Source organism: Echiichthys vipera, assembly GCF_963691815.1.
Source record: "Echiichthys vipera genome assembly, chromosome: 17".
Classification (NCBI taxonomy): domain Eukaryota; kingdom Metazoa; phylum Chordata; class Actinopteri; order Perciformes; family Trachinidae; genus Echiichthys; species Echiichthys vipera.
The window spans coordinates 24,119,323-24,144,983 of record NC_139842.1 but is presented as its reverse complement, the minus strand read 5'-3'; the positions used below and the strand labels follow the sequence as shown (position 1 = coordinate 24,144,983).

At 42.4% G+C, this 25,661-nt stretch overlaps 1 protein-coding gene across 2 annotated transcripts; it reads left to right on the top strand.

Moving 5' to 3' along the window:
• Positions 1–2,364: 2,364 nt before the first annotated feature.
• LOC310959372 (serine/threonine-protein kinase N1-like) lies at positions 2,365–25,123 on the top strand. Of its 2 annotated transcripts, none has more exons than XM_083930692.1 (22): positions 2,365–2,447; positions 7,753–8,053; positions 9,536–9,681; positions 9,817–9,937; positions 11,489–11,634; positions 12,326–12,539; positions 12,713–12,907; positions 13,033–13,142; positions 13,254–13,397; positions 13,734–13,809; positions 15,539–15,680; positions 16,171–16,261; positions 17,978–18,069; positions 18,572–18,644; positions 20,399–20,490; positions 20,610–20,786; positions 21,130–21,192; positions 21,299–21,375; positions 21,558–21,700; positions 23,514–23,621; positions 23,840–23,920; positions 23,996–25,123. In XM_083930692.1, the coding sequence occupies exons 1-22, from the start codon at positions 2,379–2,381 to the stop codon at positions 24,197–24,199; spliced, it is 2,865 nt and encodes a 954-aa protein (XP_083786818.1). In that variant the 5' UTR covers positions 2,365–2,378; the 3' UTR covers positions 24,200–25,123. The 2 variants fall into 2 exon arrangements, with proteins under 2 accessions (XP_083786818.1, XP_083786817.1); XM_083930691.1 differs by lacking the exon at positions 2,365–2,447 and adding an exon at positions 3,778–3,973.
• The last annotated feature ends 538 nt before the right edge of the window (positions 25,124–25,661 follow it).

Genomic DNA, 25,661 nt, shown 5'->3' with positions numbered 1-25,661 from the left:
ATCAATCAATCAATCATGCAATTAATCAATCGATAACGGCAAAACGGGACCAGGGGTGACACATTTCCCTGGAATCCCGTGTCCCGATGAATAATGAATGTGTGGAACAACCAGCAAGGGAAAAATGTAACATTTTGTTGAACAATATAATCACATCTAATTAACTTGTAACACCAACACAATAACTTTAGCATGTCCTCTTTAATAACACAGGCAAACAATAAATAGCCCAACTTATTATTCTGATTCTGAATTTGACAGAAAAAGGTAAGAAGACTGTCGGAACATTTAGTAAATTTATTAAAAGAACACATCAAAACTTAACCCGCTTAACGTGCAACACCAACACAATAGCACACATTGATAAATAAAGAAAGCAGCCTGTAAAACAACGTTGGAAAATATTTCTCTTCTTGTTTTGACATAAGTAATAGGAACAAACAAATAAATCGGCACACAGCAAACTTGATTAGTTCAAAAATGAAATAAACAGACAAGAAGCCCAAAGCAAATGAAACTAACGCACACGTTTATCAACAACTAACAGAAGCCCACCGGTCTCAGTCTGTTTCCCCCCTCTGCTCTGAGTCTTCTCATTATGAGAAGGAATCCCAAGTGTATCTACATTGTTAGGAAGAAGGGAGCTCCTTGTCTTGCTCACAATGAAGCCCGCTTTGGAAAAGATGCGCTCCGATGGCGTGGACGTGGAAGGGAAAGAGTACACACGCTTAGCTGCTCTAGCAAGTTTTGGATATAGCTCCTCATTTTTGCCACCATGCCACTGGACCCCCATCAATCTTTGTTGGGTTCTCCAAGTATATCTTGCATATAGCCTTTTGGCTGCGAGACAACGGCAGGTAGGCTACAAGCAGCCACTTCCTGTGTCTGTCCTTTCTAATTAAATTCCCATATGGTGGAACTGTATAGGGTTTGATTTATTTTGAGTTCCTAATAAAGTTTATCTTTTCTTTTTTTTTTTGGCCAACCGACCAATGAAATCTTGTCCGCTCTCTGGTCGACTAACGTTTGATGGACTGTTGGGGGGCAGCCCTAGAGAAAGTGAAAAGTGCCTGTTATGATGTCCTAAAGCCACCGATGCAGCTCTTTACAATTTAAGAAACTGAAATAAGAGAATGAGAATTGGTAGTCTTGCTTTCATTTAATACAAGTTTAATTTGATTTCATTTATTTTAGTTGACCAACAGCTTCAGCTCTAAATCACTTGTGTTTCAGGTCTCAACAATTGACACTCTGGAAAAAAGTATCACAACGGAGAGGTTGAAAGCAGTTGTCTGGAGCCACTGGTATAAACCCTTTAGCTTACCCTTCCTGAAATACTTTCAATCCAGAAAAGAAAACAATTATGCAAGTGAAGGGGAGTCGGTCATTACAAACTAAAGCTGTGCAGCCAAACAAAACTACAGAACTCCTATCCTCATACTGTAAACTGGGGTATACAGTATATGATGGTATTTGTTAAAAAAAACAAATGCATGTGAGCTGCTGGTGATTATAGTCATTGTAGCATGTATGACACTGTCTAGCTTACAATGCCATGTGACTAATGTGCAATTAGCCTACTTAGACAAGTCTTGCTGGGTTGACCAGAATGGAAATATGTGCCTTTCCATGTACAGTAGTTCTAAAACAGGAACCAAGGAGATCAATAGACAGACAGACAGACAGACAGAACCAGTCACTTATTCTGTACCCGAGTATACTAAAACTTAACCCAAAAATAATCCAAACAGAAGCAGCAGTAGTCCACTCGTAGTCGCCATCTTTCTCAGGGCAGCTGCCTGCTCCACCACTAGAGGAGCGTCTGTATTTTTTTATATATACCATATCAATATACCATGTGGACTTCTCAATAACCTGGCATACTATATTACCTTGTTTCGGCCATAACTGGTGTGAAGCTTAACATACTTTCAGAATATTTCCGTTGGGACTTGGAGGCTTTGGTTTGAATATTTCACTCAGTGTGAACATCATATAGCTCCTGTGAAGAGTTGGAGCAATCTGATACAGACAGTGTGAAAGAAGGGGATTTATCTCAGCAACTTGAGGTGAAATACAGTTAGAGGATAAATTGGACATTAAGGGGTTAATTATTCCACAGTATGTGTTTCAGTTGGATCCTAACCAGGTGAACAGGGTGCGACTGTAACTTTAAGAGCTGTATATATAAACCGATGATCTAAGTTCCTGATACTGTGGTGAGCACAGTTTTGAATTTGCATCTATTTCACAGACACCATGAGCTAGACAGTTCGGTTCTACAGGCATCACAACAGCTCCTCTTTAGGTGTTTGTTACAGTGCAGTTCATAATGACAGCTCAGCCATATTTGTAAAGGTGAAAGACAGCATGGATGCATGGGGGCTGCTATCTCTGCAGCCACCGGTCCACATCACAGAGGAAGCACCGAGAGTCCCAGCTGCTCGGTAAGGAAATAAATATATAATAAATGTAATAAATATAGACACTGGAAACAGAGCATTTACGGCTTTTATCAAAATAGTGCTGAACAAGAGTGACTGCCTGTGTTATGGATGCATTGGCTTGACATTATTTCACTTCCTATTCCCCTACAGTAGTGTGGGAGAACAAGAAGAACTAGATGTGGTATGTGTGTTTTGTCCCTCGCCCTCTGTGTCTATGAGACAGTGTACCCTGTTGTGTAGTGTGTGTGGAACTACAGACTGAGATAGAGCACCAAGAAGAGCCATCTGCGACACAGTGAGGGCTCGGAGGGTCAGTGACCTCGCACTGCAGAGCGCCTGAGTCAGATAAACCCATGACCGTGTTTGTCTCTTACTGACAGGAAGAGGACAGAAGTCAGACAGCGATGGGAGCGTCAGAGACAGGCTGATCTGCAATCAGTCAGGGCTGCCGGTGTGCGATCTCTGCTCGTTCATGTCTAGGAGGTGACGACTCAGCTTGTCGTCTCGCTTTTCCTGCGAAATTTGCGCGAGCTTCCAATAAGTCAATTGGGCTTCCTGTCGACTTGCACACATCAGGCATAAGTCCACTCCCTGTATGTGTGCAGTTTGTCTCAATATGGTGTGTGTTATATCAAGAGGACATAGAAGTCAATGTATGGATGCATTATGTTTTGCATTATGTGAGAAAAGATTTCCTGCTTTACTCTGTTTTTGTCATATTATTGCTTCTTCAATATCTTTGGGTTTTGGACCTCTCCTTGGACTTTGAGGAATTGGGTTGTCTGACACTTTATAAATGATGAATCGATCATTAATATAACCGGTAGTCACAGCCCCATTATCCTTTTTTACAGATCATTTCGATGTCAGGGCCCTTTCTGTAGATGGTGTAGTCTAGTGTATGTAGGAATGTTTTGCCCTTTGACCCCCTCTCTCAGTGTGGAAATAGTGTGGCACATGTATGCAGTACATGCATGTACACATTTGCTGTGTACATGTATATACACACACACAAACACAAAATATGCGTAATCTGATAGTCCATTTAACATGACCACAATCTATCACAACAGCTTTGGAGACCCACTAGCAGGAAGCAGAGTGGCTGTGAGCTCTCTCACTTACAAAACCACCCAGTGTGTGTGTGTGTGCGCTTGCATGAGTGTGTGTCTGTACAAAGCGCATGACGCCTCGGTCTCTATCTGGCAATGAGCAGAACAGGAAGCAGCGAGGTGGGGCTGGGTCTGTGCTGTTCTCTCTTCCTCTTCTCAGCCTCGTTCACTCGCTCCGGACTGGCTTTTGATTCCTGGCGGGAAGGACATCCTGGATTTTGAGGAGGCAGTAATAGCACTCGGTGTTGCCTGATTGGCGCTTCTGTCAGTGCTGTGTGTGTGTGTGTGACAGTGGGTAGTGAGCGAGCCAGAAGCAGGCCAAACATGGCCAGTGAGGACCTACTGGATGACCTGCCAGGGGATCAACCGGTTGACTCCCCGGTGCACAATGAGCAGAGTGACACAGAGTCTTCGGTAGGCAACTGTGACCACAGCAGGCCTCAGCATGGCCGCCTTTTGTCTTTTCATCCATTACTATAACCCTTCTATTTTCTGTTGGCTTCCTCGTTCACTTCCTGTAAAAACATCTCCTGTCTGACAGTGAATCACTTGTGAGTTTTCATTCCAGTCCATGATTTGGGCTCTCTGTGTGAGCCATCTTGCTTCTCGCTCCAGAGGTTCTTTGTTGTAAAACAGCAGGGATAAAGTTGTATTGTGTTGAAACAGAGTGCGTCACAGCACAAACTCTCCCTTCCTGTTGTTACTGCCTCTGCTTTCTCTTCTGTCTTGAAAGGCTGCGGCTCTTCTCAGGCCTGTCACAGTAAGAAGGATATATGCAGCGCATGGGCATCAGTGATGTGTGTATTTGTTTACATCTTTAACAAGAGGATCACCCAGACCAAACACTTTAATTAAACCTTCTTGCACTGTTAATAGTCTTCACTACATTGTTGAGCATGTTCCACAAACATGGTTGTGGAACATGCTCAGTTACATTGCTTCAGAGTTGTGCAATGACAATGACATAACATTGCATTAAAGCAGCAGTTGGCAGCACTTGGCATGTGCCATGTGGTCTGGTCGGCCTGACTGTTGTACGGTATTGTGTTGCAGATGGATTATGGCTTTAATGAGAGCAGAGCTGTAGCCCCAGCCTGCATGTAGCTGGATGGACACAGAGACCTAAGAAGTTGTAATCAGATCTGCTAAGCTGGATGGCTGGCTGCATAGGGCAGTGAAAGGCCCTGAGCACCCCGTCATTATACTCTGGCAGAGGGGAGGGGACTGTGTGTGTGTGTGTGTGTGTGTGTGTGTGTGTGTGTGTGTGTGTGTGTGTGTGTGTGTGTGTGTGTGTGTGTGTGTGTGTGTGTGTGTGTGTGTGTGTGTGTGTGTGTGTGTGTGTGTGTGTGTGTGTGTGTGTGTGTGTGTGTGTGTGTGTGTGTGTGTGTGTGTGTGTGTGTGTGTGTGTGTGTGTGTGTGTGTGTGTGTGTGTGTGTGTGTGTGTGTGTGTGTGTGTGTGTGTGTGTGTGTGATCTTAGCAGATCTAATGTCATAACAATAAATGCACGACATTACAGGCTTTTAAGCCCCTTTTTAATAGGTTTATGAAGAATATGTGTGGTTCTCTGTACATAGAAACATATTAGATGGACATAATAACATATTGAATGCAGTCGGTTTACTCCTTTTGCAGAGCGTATGATGTTCAGTTAAGACGGTGACAGAGAGGGGTTGAATCACCTGCAGTATTTTTAGACCTTCAGTGTGATGGTGTTGTTGGAGTTGGTAAGGCACATTATTTTCTCCCCTGTCTTGGGCTTTGATGTGAATATAAGGTCAGACCTTAGGGATTTTTTGTTGTTTTTTAATTCATATTGAGTTAATATTTCCTAGGTGTTGACAAGATCTTTAAGGGGCGATAGCAGGTCAGCAGTAGATGCCACATAAGAGGTGTACATCATCTGAAAGCTGTGATCTGAAGATTAATTTGAGGTTATAAATCTGTGATAAACGTTGTGTTTTGTTAGGCACTTATTCAATGTTGAAAGTTTAGAGTGTATACGGGTTTAAAACATTCTGATGGAAGTAAACGGTGTCCATTCTCAGCTCTATTATGTCTCATAAGTTGTTGCATCAGTTTTTGGGTCGATACCAATTGTTACACAGATTTGGTGCAAAAATCTAACTATTTTCACTCGAGGATTGCTAAAAATGTTCACAAATCCCTCCAAAATATCACATTAAGACATCCAGAATGTTTCATGAGGCTGTGATTATCTTCGAGGTCACAACTGCTCATTTTATACAGTAAGCTTGAATTTCAAAAGATGCTCTCATTACAATGAAATGGCTACTATGGAGACTAACATCATCACACATGAATACAATTGGGCTGGTTGAAGAGAGTCTGGGGGGAGTGGGTAATGTTTGTGCGATGTAGACTACAGACTCTGTACTGCATTGAACAATTAACGAATAACAAGCTTTTCAAAAAAATCATCTGGAACAGGAACAATAAAAATATAAAAACATAAACAACTCAAGGGCCCTGTTGGAATCGAACTCTTTCACAGGTGGGCCATTTAGACTGATTCTCATGCAGGTTGTACACAAGTCATTTGAGTGTACCAACGATGTACTCTTCATTGTGCTCCAGTATATCACAATACGGTCGTGTTTTACCGGAGGAGAGAATAAACAGAAGAGGTGCTAACTGTAGCCAGGTATCTGAGAGCTAACTGCACTTACCAACAACCATTGCTCACTTGCTGACTACTGTTACTCGCTCGTAAAATAAACAGGCTGTGGGCTATTACAGCTCACAATCGGGGCACACAACCATTGTTAACAAAACCCCACTTTTACACCATCGAAATTTTTCAACAATTTATTTGGGATTTAACACTGAAATTAACATGCAACATCAATACAACCTTTTACCATCCTCCTGAGTGCAGGTTTGTATCATAAACAGACTGTAAAACAGGTTCACAGCTCTGTTTGTTTACATGATGCTGAGCGCACCACCTTCATGACGGTGATAGCTCTTTGTTAAACGCATTGGGGGTCCACTAGTGCACCGGACATTTACCGTTTTTTTGAGAGACAGCGTCGATGCGATGCAACAGTCTGGCGCTTGCGTGCTGTTGGTGAATATCGCTCATCTCATTTTTTAATTCTTTTTTGGAAGACGTTAGTTAAAGCTGCAGGCCCGTGTTGTTTAGGCAGCTGCCTAAGCTGTAAAGTGCTGCTTGAAACTCTGTATCTTGAGGTCAGAGGTCAAGGGACCCTTTTGAAAATGGCCATTCCAACTTCTTGACCAGTGGAGACATGAAATCTGTGTGAAAATCAAATGTAAACCAATGTGCTCCTTGTGAAATATCTGTGGTGGGGGTTAAAACTGCAAACGCTGCATACATAAATTTAACATTTTTATACATATGCCATTAGTGTGTTTATTTGTGACCCATCCAGAAGCAGACAAGACACTGGTGGATTTGAGTCTGTATTAATACTGTTCTGTAATATGCTGTAATCTGGTTAGTGTTGATCAGTAGGAGAGCTGATGTGAGCACTCGGCTCCTTGCACACTTGAGCACTGCCTTTGCTTTAATGCTGCCTCACCATCCCAGCTCGGCAGGTTTCACACGTTGAGGATTCACTCTAAATTGGTGCTTGGCTCTCTTTCATCTCACATTGCTCCACTTCTTCAGAACTGTGCAGGGTGACTGTCACCAGCTCTGTCTGTCCTAACCTCGGCTCGGTGGCTTTCAGCTGGAGATGTCACCTTTTCAGTGTTTCGCTTTCAACTCAAATTGAATAATCCCTCTCATATGCAGTGGGCTAAATATAGTTGAGCTTTCTTGTTCATATTTGTACTAGTCTGACTCAGCGGATGTAGACTCTTGGTAAACTCTAAAGAATACCATTCTCTGCCCGTCTCAGCATTCTTCTCCACGCAAAGGCACTGTTGCTCCATCTGGGGCTTAGTGCCTCCCAAGACGATTGTGAATTGTTTAGAAAAATACAATCAAGACAGAAGGTTTTCTCCCTATGTCAGAATGATAAGCAGTGTAGCCAGACTTTTCTTCAATGCAGAAACAGCCTGAAGAGGTCTAGCAATGCCTGACAATATTTGTACTATATTCAGCACTATTTTCTGTCACAACTCCACCTCATCTCATATTCTGCCAGTACCTGCTTCTCCTTTTGTGCAAACTTCTTTACCATCTTCCCCTTTTCTCCTTCTTTAGAGTGATCCAGGCGGGCTTTCGGTGCTCCAGCAGCTCGGGCTGGACCAAAACTCTGACTTCTCGGACTCCAGCGTGCAGCAGCGCCTGGATGAGCACCGTGAGAGGATCCGCAGAGAGATCCGCAAGGAGCTGAAGATCAAGGAGGGTGCAGAGAATCTGCGCAGGGCCACCACCGACAAAAGGAATGCCCAGCAGGTGGACTCGCAGCTCCGCAGCTCCAAGCGCAAGCTGGAGTCCCTACACGATCAGCTGCAGGAGCTGGACGCACACATTGTGGTCAAGGGACCTGATGACAACAAAGGTACAAAATCCACCATGGAGAAGTTTATAGGAAACAGTTAACAGTTAGAACGCACTTGATGATTCATCCTGCACAGTTAATACGATATCAATAACAAACATGATTTTGGCTTCCCACAATTAGATTAATATGATTGACTCTGATATGGATGTTTAAAAATGTTCCGCTCATTTGCAGATCAAATGAAGTACTTCCTAAACTAACAGCCAGCCTCCAGGGAGCGATCCAGATGTTTTAGCCTCACTTTTGTTGAGCTATCATGTGCTGCATGGACCCTGCAGCGTCAGCCTGTGCAAAAATTGAATTTTGCAGCTGCAGTCCAAAGTAGAAGAGTAATATACATACACATATAAACAGAAAGCATGATAAAATGTCTGAAGCAGAAGGCCAAGAGCTTGTCCCTTTTGGGTACAATTTTATTTATATTTTGCTTCTAGGAGATGCACTGAATTCAGGAGAATAGTTGAGAATAGTGTGGGGATAAACATCCGACACGTCTCACATGCCTGATCTCAGGCATTCTCCTCCCCATTCCTTCTCTCCGCTTTCTACTCTCTACCGTTGCTGTATCCAGGGTTTGGAGCTACACAAGACTGTGATTGGTTTAAAAAATTGCAAAGAAGCTGGAGTGTTTTTCCCCCCATCCCAGAATGATAAGTTGTTGTAGCCATAAGAAGTGAAAAGAACCTTTTCTTGATGCAAATAATTGTCCATGTCGCACAACATGGAATTGAAAGTAGTGCTCTGTTTATATACACTCAGCGGCCACTTTATTAGGCACACCTGGTGCTTAATAAAGTGTCAGTGTGGCCTTCTGCTACTGTTCCCTCTCTGTAGAAAGTAGGTGGTGTTGTGTGTTCACAGATGTTGGAACCAGTGGAGATTTGAGCTAAATGCATGTGGTTGCTGCCATGTGATTGGCTGATTAGAAATTTGTGTTAACAAGCAGCTGGGCAGGTGCACCTAATAAAGTGGCCGGTGAGTGTAAATGTGAACCTGCGATAAAAAATACTTTTGTCCCTAAAATCAATGAGTAATCGTGATAAACAATAGGTTGTTGAGATTGACCAACTGACCAACAGTGCCATCATTGGAGCCACGCCACTAGCATGTCTAAAAATACCAGTTACGTTACCAGTTATCCTCTCCACAATGTTCCCCGTTCTTTGTAACTGTACCCATTTGGGACTGAATTGTAACCTGAAAAATTAACACAACGAAAAAAGAAAAGATATGGCCAATATGATGGGTTACCATTCTCAAGCAAATGATTTTTATCCCACACTGATAACTCACTGGCTCCATAATGGGCAGCAAATCAATACAAAAACCCTTTTTATGCTTTGACAAGAGTAGTAGTTTGTGGGCTAAATGTGAAACATGTAAAATCTCTGGTCTTTAACTTTATGTACAACAATGATGTTTAACAACTACACCGACAGTAACCTGACCTCTCACCATCCAACCCCTCCTTTTGCCCAGATACCCCTAAGTCTCCAGGGTCACTCAGTAGGACATCGGCCAACCAGCACCGCATTGCAGCTTTGGAGCGGCAGTTAAACATTGAGCTGAAGGTCAAACAAGGAGCAGAGAACATGATTCCAATCTATGCCAATGGAGGTACCAAGGTACTCATCTGGCTCCACCGTCAGCCATAACTTTATCTCTGCGTTCACATTAATATCCACTGCAGATTCTGGAGAATTTAAGTCTGTGCTCCTTTACTCTCTCCCTGATCGCCTGTGTTTTTTGTCCCTTCACAGGACAAGAAGCTTCTCCAGACGGCTCAGCAGATGCTGCAGGACAGCAAGACAAAAATCGACATCATCCGCATGCAGGTCCGAAAGGCCATGCAAGCCACGGAGCAGTCTGAGGACAACCAATGTACCTATGCTTTTTGATTTTATCCTCACTCTCCTCTTTCATCCCACCTGTCACTCTTATAAAGCTTATAAACACTGCATATTTTATGATGCTGGTGGTAATGGATCAATTCTTGCTTCAGAACTTCACAGTGTACAGTTTTCCAGTCAAACGCATGCACACACACAGTCCATTACAGCCCTCTCACTCTCTCAGGTTAGAGCCTTATTGATGTTCCTGCATCCCCTTGATGTTGCCCAACAACTAAAAGCCATGCTTCATTTAACAGAGGTTAGAGACAAGGCACGACAGATGCAGGGAGCCAGGAAGGGAGTGAGACTAAAGGACTGAGTCAGAGATGACGACAGAGCGGATTGGAGTGGCGGAAGGAGTTGGAGATGAAAGAGAGAATAAGCAGGGAAGGAAAAACAAAGCTCAGAGCTGCAGTGATCCTGGAAAGGACAGAAAACAGACTGATTTAGGCACAAGCCTCTAATGGGAGTTTGTTTTCCTGAATTGTTCTAATTTCATTCCTGTGCTTTTAAAGCTGCCATGATCAATATTTTTATATAAACAAAGGATCACAGAGAATTATCACCCGGCCATGCAGTTCCTCTCAATTCTATGGAGCTTTGCTACGTCTTTCAGCGCATCATTTTGATTTCCTGGACCACAACTTTACTGTGTTTGGTTGCTAACCACTGCTTTCATTAGTGTTGGTTTCAGCCACAGCAGGCAGCTGTTTTCAAAACACAAAAGCTGTAAAATCTCTACAATACCTGCTCAGCACGCTCAGCACCAAACAGAAGGCGGACACAGTAACAACTATCTGTGGAGCACAGTGGAGCATTTAGCGGCTAAAGAGCCAGATCTTCTTAAGTAGTTATATATTATAATATTTCTCCATAAGATCTGGATGTGTAAAAAGGCAACTGTTGCCATAATGCCATATACACTTTAAAGGTTATCAGTGTTATTTTACTTGTTTCTGCTGTCCCAAAGTGGTCAAAATGTATTGCAGGTTTAAGAATTAATATTTGATTCAATGTAGCATTGTGCCAAACACAACGCACACATTCATGTGAACAGATAACCTACCACACAACAAACCTTTATGGCACTGTATTCAATATACACAACATGAATATAGCAGCAAACAAGTATTTTCTATGTAAAGATATAGTGCAGTAATGGCATCCTGAGCAGAGAATGAAGTCACTCTCCTTGTGTGTGTGTTGGAATCAGAGTTTGTGCGTGCATGTTAGTGCATGTGCTGTTAAAAAAACAAAACATAATTGCATGTATTGAGGGGAGACCTGTGCGGAGATTTCTTTTTCTGTATTTCAAATAGAGCATCTTTAAGATGAATCACTGCGACTAAATCTGTGAACACTTTGTTTCTATTCTATCCAATGGATTCTACTCTCGACACCTGCTGCCAAACACTCCACAATTTCCACATCTGATTTAAAATGAATTCTCTGAACAAGCCAGTGGTAAACCTCTATCAACTGTGCATCTGTGCACCCTGTTGTTTACATGTTGTTGACTAAACCTGTCACTGTGTCACAGCAAAGCCGGACTTGTTTGGGGCGGAGCTGCGTGTGGAGGAGCTGTGGCATCACTACCGTGTGGAGCACGCCATGGCCGAGGGAGCCAAGAACATGCTGCGACTTCTGGGTGCAGGAAAGGTCCAAGACAAGAAGGCCATGGCTGAGGTCAGAGAGCCGACAGGAGATGACCTGATTTAAAACATACTGAGACTGCTGTTCCAGTGTATTATCAGTTAAGCTCTGATAAATGCTTGTGAATATTGATACACACCAAAGCAGCACTTGTACATTTTTTTTATATTTATTTATATTTATTTGTATATATATTTGTATATTGCATTTATCCTCTTGCCCAAAGTTAGATGAAAAAGATTGATACCATTCATGTGAAGCTAGAGCGAGTAACTGGCCAGCAGCCAGTAAGTTTGAATAGACAGGAAACAGGGAAACAGCTAACCTTGCTCCAAAGGTAACAAACTCTGATCGAGGAATAATGTGTTGATTTATAAGATTTACACATGCAGATATTTGTAACTTTGGACGGAGCCATGCTAGCTGTTTCTCCCTGATTCCAGGGATTTGTGCTAAGCTAAGCTAACTGGCTGCTGGCTGTAACTTTGTATTTACATACATAAGATGACGTAAGAATAGTGCTCTTCTCATCTAACTCAGCAAAGAAATGACCAAAATGTCAAACTTTTCTTAAGTAATTAATGCAAAAGAAAGCAGTTCTTGGTTGGATCTGTAGGTTGAAACATTTTACCCCACTTATTTCACTTCCACAACAGTTTAAGATTATGTGATCATATTTACATGACCAAGAAAGATCAACCTTTTTATGTAAAAATGTGTGCAGGCTCAGTGTGGCCTGAGCGAGTCGTCCCAGCGCCTGGACCTGCTCAGGTGCTCTCTGGAGCAGAGGCTGCAGGAGCTCCCCGAGGATCATCCCAAGGCCTGCCTCATTAAGGAGGAGCTGGTGCTGGCCTCCTCCTCGGCTTTCAGCTCCCGCCACAGCACCCCCTATGTCCATAACCAGTACAGCACCATGAGCAAACCATCACCGCTCACAGGTAGACAGAAAAACTGTTCTTCATGTGGGAATATTGAATCTGATATTGAAATTAAATGTTTAATTCATTGTTTTGTTTTTTAAGGGGGAGACGTTGCATCTGGCATTTTCTTGCCTACAGAAATCTTCTGTTTTTCAAGTCATTTTTATTAAAGGACCTTTTTTTCCTTCCAGGTTCCCTTCAGGTGCACCTTCTGGGATGTGTGGGGCTGCTGGAGGTCGTGCCAGGGCGGAGCAGAGGAACCCCTGCGGTTCTTCCCTCTTACTCTCTGGGAGATGGACGCTCGTCGTTCAAACTAAGTGGCCTCTACAGCCGCAGCACCAGCAGCATGAGCCTCAAGATCCCCGGCAAGAACGAAGAGCTCTCCTGTAAATGTTTCATTTCTTTTTCTGAACAGGAGCCTTTAATATTCACACTTTATAATATGTATTATAATGTGGACGCAACCGCTTTATACTTGCTGCTAAACAAGTGCTGTTTGGGTGTTTTACAGCGGAGGTGAGCGCAGTGCTGAAGCTGGAGAACACAGTGGTGGGTCAGACAGTTTGGAAGACAGTTGGAGAACAGGCCTGGGACCAGACCTTCACTGTGGAGCTGGAGAGAGTAAGACACAGCCCGCTCCCAGTCTGTTAGAGTGTGATTCAACCTAAACTTGATGCTGGGCCAGCCATCAAACCTTCACGTGACATCCCTGGTGTTTTTTGGTGTGATTAGTCCAGGGAGATGGAGATTGCTGTGTACTGGAGAGATTTTCGCTCCCTGTGTGCATTGAAGTACCTGAAGCTGGAAGAGTTCCTGGACAACCAAAGACACCGAGTCCAGCTGGAACTGGAGCCACAGGGGCTGCTGCTGGCTGAGGTACAGGACACACACACACACATTAAACACACACACACAGGACTTTGTAGACTGGTGCCAGCGGAACCTCCTCCAGATCAACGCAGGGAAAACAAGAGACCTGGTGGTGGATTTCCGCTGGCAAACATATTATTATTATTTTTTTTATATATATTTTTCTACAATTTATTGTTTTTTGTTGATGCTTCTATGTGTACTATCCACTTTGCTGTTGTAAATAAGAAATTTCCCCTTTGTGGGACTTATAAAGGAATATCTTAATTTATCAGCCAACATGGAATGCATTCATCAACTGTATAAACCGTTTGTTGTTTTGACATGTTTTTTTTGTTTTAGGTGACTTTCTTCAACCCAGTAATAGAGAGAGGCCGAAGACTCCAGAGGCAGAAGAAAGTCTTCTCTAAACAACACGGTATGTTCAAGTGTACACACAAAGGGCGCACTCACACTGTCCTTCCGTGCCCAAACAGGTTTTACGGGTAAAGCCTAGTTCGTTTGACCAGTGTGAGTGAAACCGCACCGCGCCTAGCTGCGGCCAGCTGGCCGTCCACGGCCCGTTTGAGAGAGGTGGGCTTTTGTAGAGCGTGTTTGCACATGTACGTGCGCACGTGTACCAAATATTCAAAAACAGTCGACAAGATGCACAAAAACTCTGAGATCTATGGAAAGATCTGGAAACAAAGTGACGCATCGCGATGACGTCAATCAATGTGTGTGACGTGTTACGGCGTGATGACGTATAGGCAGCAAGAAGCATTTGCGCGAGGCCCAGGTAGTGTGAGTACAAACAGGTCTACAAACAAACATTAAAACAAAATGTATAAATATATGTCAATAATTATTAGTTTAACAGCTTAGTATAGTTATAATTTCTGTTGACCGACTACTTGATTAGTCGACTAATGGTTGCTGCTCTACTCTGAACTGAAAAATAGAGTATCCCTTCACTCATGAAGGAATAAAAACTCCAACCCCTAAATTTTGACTTTACACTGGTGAATTTGTTTCCAGAGACCCAAGTGTCACACTGAACTTCATCTGTAAGAGAAATGAAGGGATTGTTTACAAAACTGAGTGTGGCTGTAGCTCAGGTGTAGAACCTTAAAGTGTAATTCCGGCGCAAAATCATCCCATGGTCTTTTTCGGCACTTACATACATCAAATAAGCCATTGAGACATTTTTTCTGCGTGTAATAACTATTAACAGAGAAAACCCGGGAGAGTCGCTAGCAGCCGGACGTGGCTAACAGTGATTAGCTCGGGGCAGTACGGTGAAGACATTCAAACGTCTTTTTTAACCACTAATACTGCTGAAAATAACAGCAAACCTCTGCAGCAGCATGAGAAGAGTCTCTACACAGAAAACAAAGCACCAATGGGCTCCTTCCTTTTGGATTGACTTTGGTAATCCACTTGAATGGACTTTACTATGAGAGGAGCTGGTACAGGGGCCAGTAGGTAAGTCTTTAAAACACTCTTTCTATAAACCCTGGGTTCACTAACTACGTTGTTGGTGCTTTGTTTTCTGTGTAGGGACTCTTCTCATGCTATCTCCTGGATTTATCACTTAATAGTTGTGACACAAAAAAAATGTCTCAATGGCTTATTTGATGTATGTAAGTGCCGAAAAAGACCATGGGATGATTTTTGCTCCAGAATTACACTTTAAGAAGTTCACCGCAACCCAAATTACCAGCCAAAGCCAATGATTGTTAAAAAATAGTGTAGCATAGATCAGTTAAAAGCATATCTACCATTCAACAAACAGCAATGATGATACATTTCGTGGTTACTGTTGTTTGAGATTGTGAGTTAATTCCAGTCTGGTGATCCTCCTTATCCTGATTATTAAACAACAGCCTGAACAGAGTGGTTTCACCATCCCGCATATGTGGTTCCTGTCTTGTTTAAAGGGGTTACTGGCCAAAACGGATGAGAGGCTGCTGCAGATAAAGTATTAATGGCTTGTGGTATTTTCTGGAATCGGGATTATAAACATTTAGAGGAAATGCCCAGGCCATGCAACAGCTCAGCTGTCCCAACTCATCAAAGCTACCTCTTCCTAAATACAGACAGTATTGAGACCATTTTAGTGTTTTATCCTTCATTAGTCCAGTTATACTCCACTCTGTATGTTTCAGGTAAAGCCTTCCTGCTTGCCCGTCAGATGAATGTGGACATCGCCACCTGGGTCCGCCTGCTGAGGAATGCCATCCCCAGTGGAAGCAACACACCTGCCTACACTTCCACTTTCACAAGCAACACGCTCACACATAGCACAGGGTATGTGACCAGTATACCAGCAACTTGAACCCAGCAGCACTCTCAAGTGTAGTGCCAAAAGATCCTCTTCTTTTCATTAATCATTTGATCAATTATTGAGGAATAATATGTCATTTATGTTCAATGAACTGCACTTTTGCATCTGTGCCATCATTTTTTTGTATAGTTCAGTGAAGATAGATTAAAAAACATGTTTGTTTCAGGTTTGCATTCAGTAGTTTATGTTATTAATCAGTGAACCTCTCGAATGAAGCCCACAACCTTAAAGAGGGAACTAGCTTAGTGGCAACCTGGCAAGGTACTCATGCACTAGAGCTTATTGTTTATGAAGAATCCATTCCCTTTGTCACACATTAATCATCTTTCTCCATACCGCTGAGTTACAGTTTCAGACAAGGGCTTTAATTTGTGCCTGTGTGTGTTTTCTGTGTGGTTGTGTTTGTGTGCGTGCGTGTGTGCGTGTTTTCGTGTGTGTGTCTGGTGTTTGCAGAGAAATCTCAGTGGAGAAGCTGAACCTGGGCAGCGACTCTCCTCCCAAAGCTGAAACCAGGAGAGATGTGGTGGACGCTCCCGCTCCCTTGGTGAGTGAGGGGGAAGGAGGCCAAAGAGGAAGGGAAGCAGACAGGATTTTCAGACAGGGGGAAAGACGGGCATCTTTACACTATCATGTTACTGTTTAACTTCCTACCTGCAACCTTTGGCTTGGAAACAGTGCTCTAGTTATAGGCCGCTACACTGTGGGCTGCAGTGAAATGCAAGACCGGCATAGCAGGGGGAGGATGAATAATTAGAGAAATGGAGAACAGAAAACTCAGGGAGACAGCTGTAATGAGACATAATTGGATGGAGGGAGCTTTAATTTGATCAAGGCCTAATACGTGGTGGTTTCCCAGTTTGAAGAGCGATAATGTGGGAGAGAGGACTGTAGAGGACTCTTAGAGAATGTAGAGGAATCTTGGACAAAGGTGTAGGGAGAAACTACAGCTTATTGTGCACAACACAACCTTTTTGATATGAGACAGTTTCACACTGTACTGCACCAGACTAATGCCATTCTGATCAGACTTTGTATATTTGTCTATGAGATTATTTTGAGGGGTTTTTTGTTTGTTTGTTTGTTTTTTAAAACTTACAGTGTGCATTTTCAGTGCCCTGCTACATTATCTTTCTTTAAGTTCTTCCTGATCGTTTGTTTTTGCACATGCACATTCCTTCCAAATGATGCTGACTTTCTCTCATTTCAGACTCACTTTTGGACACATACATTATTAAATAAAACAATCTAATATTTAGAGATGATAAACAGTGGCTTACTTTGGCTTTGATGATTAGTTTTGTTTACAATTCTTCAGCTATCTTTTGAAGTAAACAAAACCTCATCAAATCTGTGTTTTGTCATAATTAAATCATTTAGTTGATTTATCAATATAATGTTATCACTCCCCCAAAAATGATTTCAGACTCTCTTCCTATTTTAAAATCACCTATCTAAGTTTGTTTTCTGAATTTAGTACACAATCACTAAGGCTGGGCATTATGGGGAAAAAGTATCACAATGTTTTTGACCAAATACCTCTATATTAATATTGCAACAATATTGAAAGGCTCACTGTTGGTGCTTTCACAAAATATATATTTATACATCAGAGATTTTTGATAAATAATCATCAGTACTGAGAATATAATGACGTAAGTAGGTAAAGGCAAACATCACATTAGCAATAATGGGCCTTACACCAAGTAACCTTCAAAAATGTTGAATTAATATTATTTGATAACCTTATAATAACTTAAATACTGTATACTCTTTTATTTTTATTAATGATTTTTGTCTTACATTCTGAATTATCGCCTCATGCAACAAGCTTTGGTAAGACAGTGCTTAGTTATGGTCACAACAATAAAGCAAATTTGAGTTTGTATTTTAGAGACCAGAGCAGCAGTCAAACAGAATTAGGCGGAGAGAGTCACAGCAGTAGAGGGCCTGTGGCAGATGGTGTGTTCAACGGGGTTGAAGTATTATGGGATTAATTACTCTGATGTTTTTTAGAGAACTAATTATTAGTGAGTGAAGAGTGGAGTGGACAGGAAGAGGGGAGGAGTGAGGCTGTCAGCCAGCAGGGGATCTGGCAACTGGTCATGACGAGCTTCAACTGTCTGTCTGTCCGCTGTGACTGAAGGTCGTCACAGATGTCAGCGATCATTTTGTCCTCATTTCTGCCGTCATTTTCCCTCCGTATGCGCTCATTCTCCCGGCACTCTCAACCCTCCTTCTCTGTCTCTGTGGTGTTTCACAGGAACAGACGCCCGTCATTGAACCCCCGTCAACGCCGGATGTCCCTGTTCACGAGCAGCCAACCAGGTCGCTGTCCCAGAACTCTTTACGCAGGTGCAAACACGAAGGGGACCTGTCTCTCTCACACGCACACACGCGCACTACACGCACACACACGCACACACACACACACACACACGCACACACACACACACCTGAGCATATCTTTCTGCATTATGGCCAACACAGCTTGATCCCAGAAACACACCCCCACACACAATATGGTCCTGTGTTATAGCCTCTTTTTTTTTTTTTTTAACACATGCTAGTAAAGCCAAGTCATCATTAATGTGGATTACAGCACATGTTGCCCCAAATGAGAAACACTTGGTTGTGTTTGAAACTGAAACACAGAAAAAACACAGCAAGATTCCCATCCTGAACAGTATTAACCTTTTCCACAGCCAAACACAACATACTGTAGATGCTATAGAGTTTGACATGTAGTGAGTGTGTTTCCAGAGTTGTGGAGCATATGACGCACATCTGAATACATCTGTATGACAGCCTGTTATGTTTTATGCAGTGCCTATTACGTATGTAATCTCTGTCTCAGACCAAGCAGGGACCCTCTTTGCCTTAAGGACTTCAAGCTGATCGCAGTGCTCGGCAGGGGCCACTTTGGGAAGGTACTCTTTAGTTTTCCTCATAGAATGAACAAAACAAAACACAGCTGATCTAGCTGCACGTCAAGTTAAATATTTAAGGCAGCACAAATCAGGATTTTTACATTATCAATGTATAAACTTGATTTAAATGTGAACATTGATATTTGTAGTGACAAACCATGGACTGTATAAAAAATGGACGTAGCCTTTCTGTCACGGTCCGTTCTCTTAACTTGATCCAATCGTCCTCGTGTGCTGGAGTCTCCATCTTGTCAGACTTTGACTCCGCCTCATTTCCTCTTACCAAAAAAGGGCATGTATGTGACGTTGGGGGGAGGGAGATACGTCCATCTGGCTGACGTATACCTCCGAGGAGAAGTGAGGGCCAGAGGCTAGCTGTCACTCAAGAGGCCACGGCCCTAATCATTCATAAACTTTAACCTTTAATGAAAAAAAAAAAAACTAGCCTGGTACAAAATAATTCACCCCTCTTAGTGTTGTCATGGAGATATGTCCATCTGGCTGACGTTTACCTCCGAGGAGAAGTGAGGCCCAGAGGCTAGCTGTTAAACAGGTTTAATGCTGCTGTGAAAATGGCCTGTTTAACATGGGGGTCAACAAGAAATTACTCTATTATTAAACCTGACACTCGTTGAACTGCATGTTTTGGCACTTCCGTATTGGATCAACCAGGAAGTCGCTGTGACGGGGGCTCGTGACAAACCCACAGAACGTTGTCACTCAACTCAGTTCTCCTCAGCTCTACAGCGCATGTTTGTGTTTCAGCTCATTGTTGTGGTTTTACAGCTCACAACTTTAATGTTTTGATTCACTGCGATCCGGCAGCTGTTGGCATGGAAAAAGCTCTAATAAACTTAGTGCACACTACCTGCTCCGAACAAAACAGCCAACTGACAGAGTTAGGGATTAGCTAGTGAACATTGGAAACTATGTATTTGTGACCTGTTTTTAAAGATTTACTTTTTCAGAAGGAGCAAAGAGGCCTGAGGTTAAACAGGGCTTGACCTTAACTTTTGTAATGTTTCTCCCTCATAAAGGGATACGGGAAGGATTTACAAACAAACGGATTTAATTGATTTAAAAACAAAAGCTAGGTTTTAATTATTTCTGCTTCATATTATTTATTTATTTATTTATTATGTAATTATTTACACTTTAAACTGATTGAAACGGTAATAGATTGAAGGTTTATTTAAATTCATTCCAATTCAAACTCCCTCTATTTATAAGAAATGTTACACTAGGTGTTAATTCAGAGAACCTGAGTTATGAACATAAGCTAAACTGGCGTCCACTCGCTATTTAAGCTAGCACGCCCTGTGGCACTGCAATAATTGACGAACACAAGCTGGAAAATACACAGAGGTACGCATGTTAACAGGAAATAAACTTGTTTACTTGAAGAAGCATGAACGGATTCTCACCATATTCACCCACACACACAAATCACAAGGGATAAGTTAAAAGTCAGCGGACACACTGGCCATACGTGCTCCAGTGACAAAGGCTAAAAGACAGCAAATTGAAACAGAAATGTAGCAAGGTTCATGGGAGCTACTGGCCCATGCATCTGCGATAAAACATGAATACATTTTCCCGTTCGCACACATTGTAGCTGTGAGCAAATTGCACGCACTGTCGAGTCCGTTGAGTCCCACAGACAGGGCAGGGAATTCAGCAAGTATTGGAAAATGGACTCACATTGCGTTTCTGTTTTTTTTTGTTGACAATAACTACAATCTCAATCTCTCCAGGTGTTGCTGTCAGAATACAAAAGGACAGGCAGCCTGTACGCCATCAAAGCCCTGAAGAAAGGAGACATCGTAGCGCGAGACGAGGTCGAAAGGTAATTGTTTTTTAGGCCAAGGCACTCTGCCGTCAACCGAAGTCTCGGACACACGACAAAAGCTCCCTCACCTCATAATGACACCCCGTACAGTAATCACTGTCTCATACTGTCTCCAGTCTGATGTGTGAGAAGCGGATCTTTGAGACCGTCAACGGCTCCCACCACCCCTTCCTGGTCAACCTGTTTGCATGTTTCCAGACGCCAGAACATGTGTGTTTTGTCATGGAGTATACGGCAGGAGGAGACCTCATGATGCACATACATGCTGACGTCTTTTCTGAGCCACGTGCTGTGTGAGTTCTGCTCTGTGTGTGTGTGTGTGTGTGTGTGTGTGTGTGTGTGTGTGTGTGTGTGTGTGTGTGTGTGTGTGTGTGTGTGTGTGTGTGTGTGTGTGTGTGTGTGTGTGTGTGTGTGTGTGTGTGTGTGTGTGTGTGTGTGTGTGTGTGTGTGTGTGTGTGTGTGTGTGTGTGTGTGTGTGTGTGTGTGTGTGTGTGTGTGTGTGTGCGTGCGTGCGCCTTCTTGGACAGCTCCATGCTCTGTGTGTCTACGTCTATGCACCCATTTATGCACAGAGTGTCAATATGTCCAATGTGTATGTTCAATCTTGTGTCTTTCTGTCTGCTCTTCATCCGTCAGGTTCTACTCAGCTTGTGTGGTCTTGGGTCTGCAGTTCCTTCATGACCATAAGATTGTTTATCGGTGAGTATTTGGATACTAGCATGTACTGTACAAGAGGGATACACACTCTCTCTTTTTACACGCCACTTAATATTTGGCATAAATCCCCTTCCTTTTTCACGCTCAGGGATCTCAAACTGGACAACCTGCTGCTTGACACACAGGGTTTTGTGAAGATAGCAGACTTTGGCCTCTGTAAAGAAGGTGAGTGTCTGTTATTTATTTATCATATCAACCCTCTACAGCACCAGAGGGGGAAAAGAAAACTGACTTTCTCACTTTTCACAATGTGTCTCTCATCCCTGCCACAGTCTATATGTCTCAGTCTTTACCCCTAAAATATACTCTACACTCACATGTTCTCTCTCTTAACTTATTCCCTTAAGGCATGGGTTATGGGGACAGGACCAGTACATTCTGTGGGACCCCTGAGTTTCTGGCCCCGGAGGTGCTGACAGACACATCATACACAAGAGCAGTGGACTGGTGGGGGCTCGGGGTGCTCGTCTATGAGATGTTGGTTGGTGAGGTAAGGATACAGAGTTGGAGTATTTTTTTTATTACCATATTGTATCTACCAAAGATGCTGAAATGCATCCTCGTCTTCAGACATGAGGGTAATTATCGTTTGTTTAATCCATCCAGAAAACAAAGTGCTCCCAGTCTTTATGCTAAGCTAACTAGTTGTAGGTGGTAGCTTTATATTTAGCGGACTGATGTGGTTTCATTCTTCCACGATCATTAAACTCCTTTCTTCCTTCAAGGCAGAAAGGGAAGTTGCATTCTGGCTCAAAGCAGGAACTGAACTATTGATCTTCAGTGGGCGATTCAGGAACATAGGGCCCAAAGTCTTCAACGTTAAAAGTAGAGTTAACAGCTGATAGATGGAAAATCTTCCAAACATGTTTATTTATTCTGTAAGAGAAAAAGGAAAAGAAAGAGATCAGGTAAGGGAAGGTGGACAGCCTCCTCTTTGATCCTGGGAAACACTGACACTAATAATACAACTGGTGAGAGACGGAGTAATGTTCTTCTCTTTTCATAAGAGTAAAGTAATATATCCTTGTTAATATTCATATTATATGTGATTCTTCAAAATGTTACTTGTTGTTACTTACAGGTAATGTCCATCTGAGTGCATGAAACTGCTGGTTTTCATGGGGAAAAAAAGATCACCAGTTGTTATAAATGTCAGTCGCCAGGAAGAGATAGGATGTATGCTGTTAGTGATCTGTTAATGATAGTTTGTATATACATGTGTGTTCTTTATGTGCATGCGCGTGACGTATGACTATAACTGATCCATTATACTTGTGGAGCTGATGGGTGTTTCTTACTAAGCCTAAAATTGTTGATCAGATCATGTAAATTGTGAATATTACATTGCCATAATTATTTCAAATGATTTATTTATTTTTTACACTTTAGTTCAAAGAAACAGTAAGTGCATTCAAACTCAGTAGAAACAGGAGTTACAGTGCCTATAGAAAGTTATGAAATAGTCACTTATTTTGTTTTGTAGCCCGAAATGATAATACATAGAAAAATATATTTTTTAAGTGATTTACACATTTTTCCTTATAACATTCAAGTGGAAAGAAATTTCTCACAAATTTCTGAAAATTAAAGTTGTACTCCGTAAGATTTCCATCTATTTAATTGCCTTTTAAATTCCTATCAATCAAAGAGTGAGTTACTACAATGGTTATTTACCATACTTGACTTTTTGCTGAGTATTCCAATATCTGTGTCTGTGGAGATATTCCCTCCATGGATGAAAATAAGACGCCGTGTTAGTGACGCTGCTGTCAGCTGTTCGTCTGTCGGCCCACATCATCACCAACGGTTATGCTGCGTTGAATAGTATTCGGAAATCAGAATTTCGCACTTCTGAGTCAGGCTTGCACAGATGTGTAATAGGAACGTGTGTGTGCGTGTGCGTGGAGCATAAAGGGGATGGACCGGAAGTGGAGAGATAAATTAAAAAATAAAATATTTCAATAAAGTTTAGAAAAGATGAATAACACAAAAAATTGTCAACACACATAGTGACCTTGAACGTGACAAGATGGAGGCTCTGAAAGAACAGGCTCCCCTGCAGTTACATCTTACTGCCACAGAGGCCGCTAGAAACAAGGTATCTCAATTCTTAGGGAGTACAACTTTAATAAAAAATGAAAAACTAGATTAGCAGTGTTGGAAAAATGATGTGAAGTGTCAGATGGGAGGAATACATATTCAAAAGGCTTGTATTATTCAACATATATAATAAATTCCAGACAGACTTCATAGAGGTATAATATGTAGTGCAATGCAAACTAATGTGCGTGGCTTTTTCCCAGTCTCCGTTCCCAGGTGACGATGAGGAGGAGGTTTTCGACAGCATAGTGAACGATGAAGTGCGCTACCCTCGCTTCCTCTCCACTGAAGCCATCGGCATCATGAGACGGGTTAGACTCCGCTCACTGACACCCCAAATAATTACTGCCACTTTTATCTCTATTCTCTCTTTTTTAATTGAGTTTGTTTTTCTTTTTTGTTTGTAATGTCAAACTTAATTCTAATCAGCTTTACACGTGACTACACACTTTAAGTCACTTATCACTTGACCAGGAATACTGTATAAATAATGGAGCATTTTTACTTTTTGTTGTTTCTCGGTTGCTAGTTGTTGAGGAGAAACCCAGAAAGACGTCTTGGCTCTGGAGAAAAGGATGCTGAAGATGTCAAAAAACAACCGTTCTTCAGGGTGAGTGTCTACTTTTTAATCCTAAACTTACTGAGAGTGTATCTTGATGAGCAACTAAGTGTAAATGTTGTTTAGGGTGTGGACTGGGAGGCCCTTCTTCTGAGGAAGGCCCCGCCCCCGTTTGTTCCGACCATCGGAGGAAAAGAAGACGTCAGCAACTTTGATGTGGAGTTCACAGCCGAGGCTCCTGCCCTCACGCCGCCCCGCGAGCGCCGCACCCTCTCACGCAAGGAACAGGACCACTTCAAGGATTTTGACTACGTCTCAGACCTCTGCTAGGGTCATTAGCTGCCCACTGCCAGCCACAGACTCTGAAAGGAGACTGAGAAGTGCAGGCTGTCTGTCCCGCGCAGGGAGAGAGGAACGCGATGGTGACGAGAGGCGAGGGTCACCCTTACTCTGTCCTCTTTCTCTCCGTCTGTTTGTATGCACCGGGATGAAGAACTGACCGAACCAAACATGTGTGAGCCGGTTTCAGTGGAGTCTGATCGCGTGTTGCACACATTCGCAGTGTCACGGGTCTACTGACCTAGAGGTCTGCAGATCTGTGACACTGCAGGGCTTTTAGAGGAGGAGGAAGTGGTGATTATAACAGAAGATAATCCAGATTATGTACCAAATGGAAGATGAGATGACGGATCCTGTTGTTTGTCCAACAGAGAGAAGCATAAACAAAGAATCAGTGATTGTACTGAAATACTCAGAGAGCCTATAAATCACAGTCAAAAGTGATTATTCCAACAGGAAGAAGTTTGTAGCTTTCCGTCCCTTGTCCCTTGTTATGTCTGCTGTTTGTTGCTGCTAAGTGTGTGTTTCGTTGTGTACGGTCCCCCTGCCTCAATCATGTTTCCATGTCAGCTGCAATCATGCACCACCTGTACTTCAACACAAGGGGGAGCCAGAGGAAAGAGAACATTCAGAGCTGCTGCCCATTGATTGTGTCCCAAAAAAGCAGAGCAAGTGGGGTTTTAACAGAGACGGAGAGGGACACTGTGCTCAGTCTTACAGAGGACACCTCTTCATCTTCTCCTCTTTCCACTGTCTTTCTGTACAACACAGATTTTTAACTACAATCATTTTTCAATGACAAAAAGCTTTTACAAATGTTGTTCTTTTTGTGATTTATAGTTTCCCTCATCTGTGTTTCCTCCTATGTCATTTGCTGGTGAAATGTGTTGAAACTGTGACTCAGTAAAGATGTGAACCCAACACAGAAGCACTGATTAGTGTATATTGTTATTAGCACTTTTTTTTCAGTACTTCTTGAGGAAAATGGGAGGTCATGCATTCCATGTAATTCAATTCAGTTCAATTTTATTTATAGTGTCAAATTATAACAAAAGTTATCTCAGGACACTTTACAGAGTAGGTAAAGACCACACTCTATGACTTATTTATGATTTACATAGACCCAACAATTCCTCTTTTGAGCACACAGTGGCGTTGAAAACCTTCCCTATTACAGACAGGAACGTGGGACAGACCCAGCTCTGTGGAGGATGGACATCTGTCTGCACCGGTTGGGAAGGAAGAAAAGGAGAGAGAAAAGACCGATAGATGGACAGAGACCACCACAAAAGTAACAGTAACTATAATAATATCTATAGTAATGTAAATATGACTTATATATGTTATGGCAGTTAATATAGAAGAATAGTAGAAACAACTACAGCTAAGGTGACAGAATATGACAATGATAATAATTATGGTGGTAAATATGATCAATGATGAGTAACAGCTG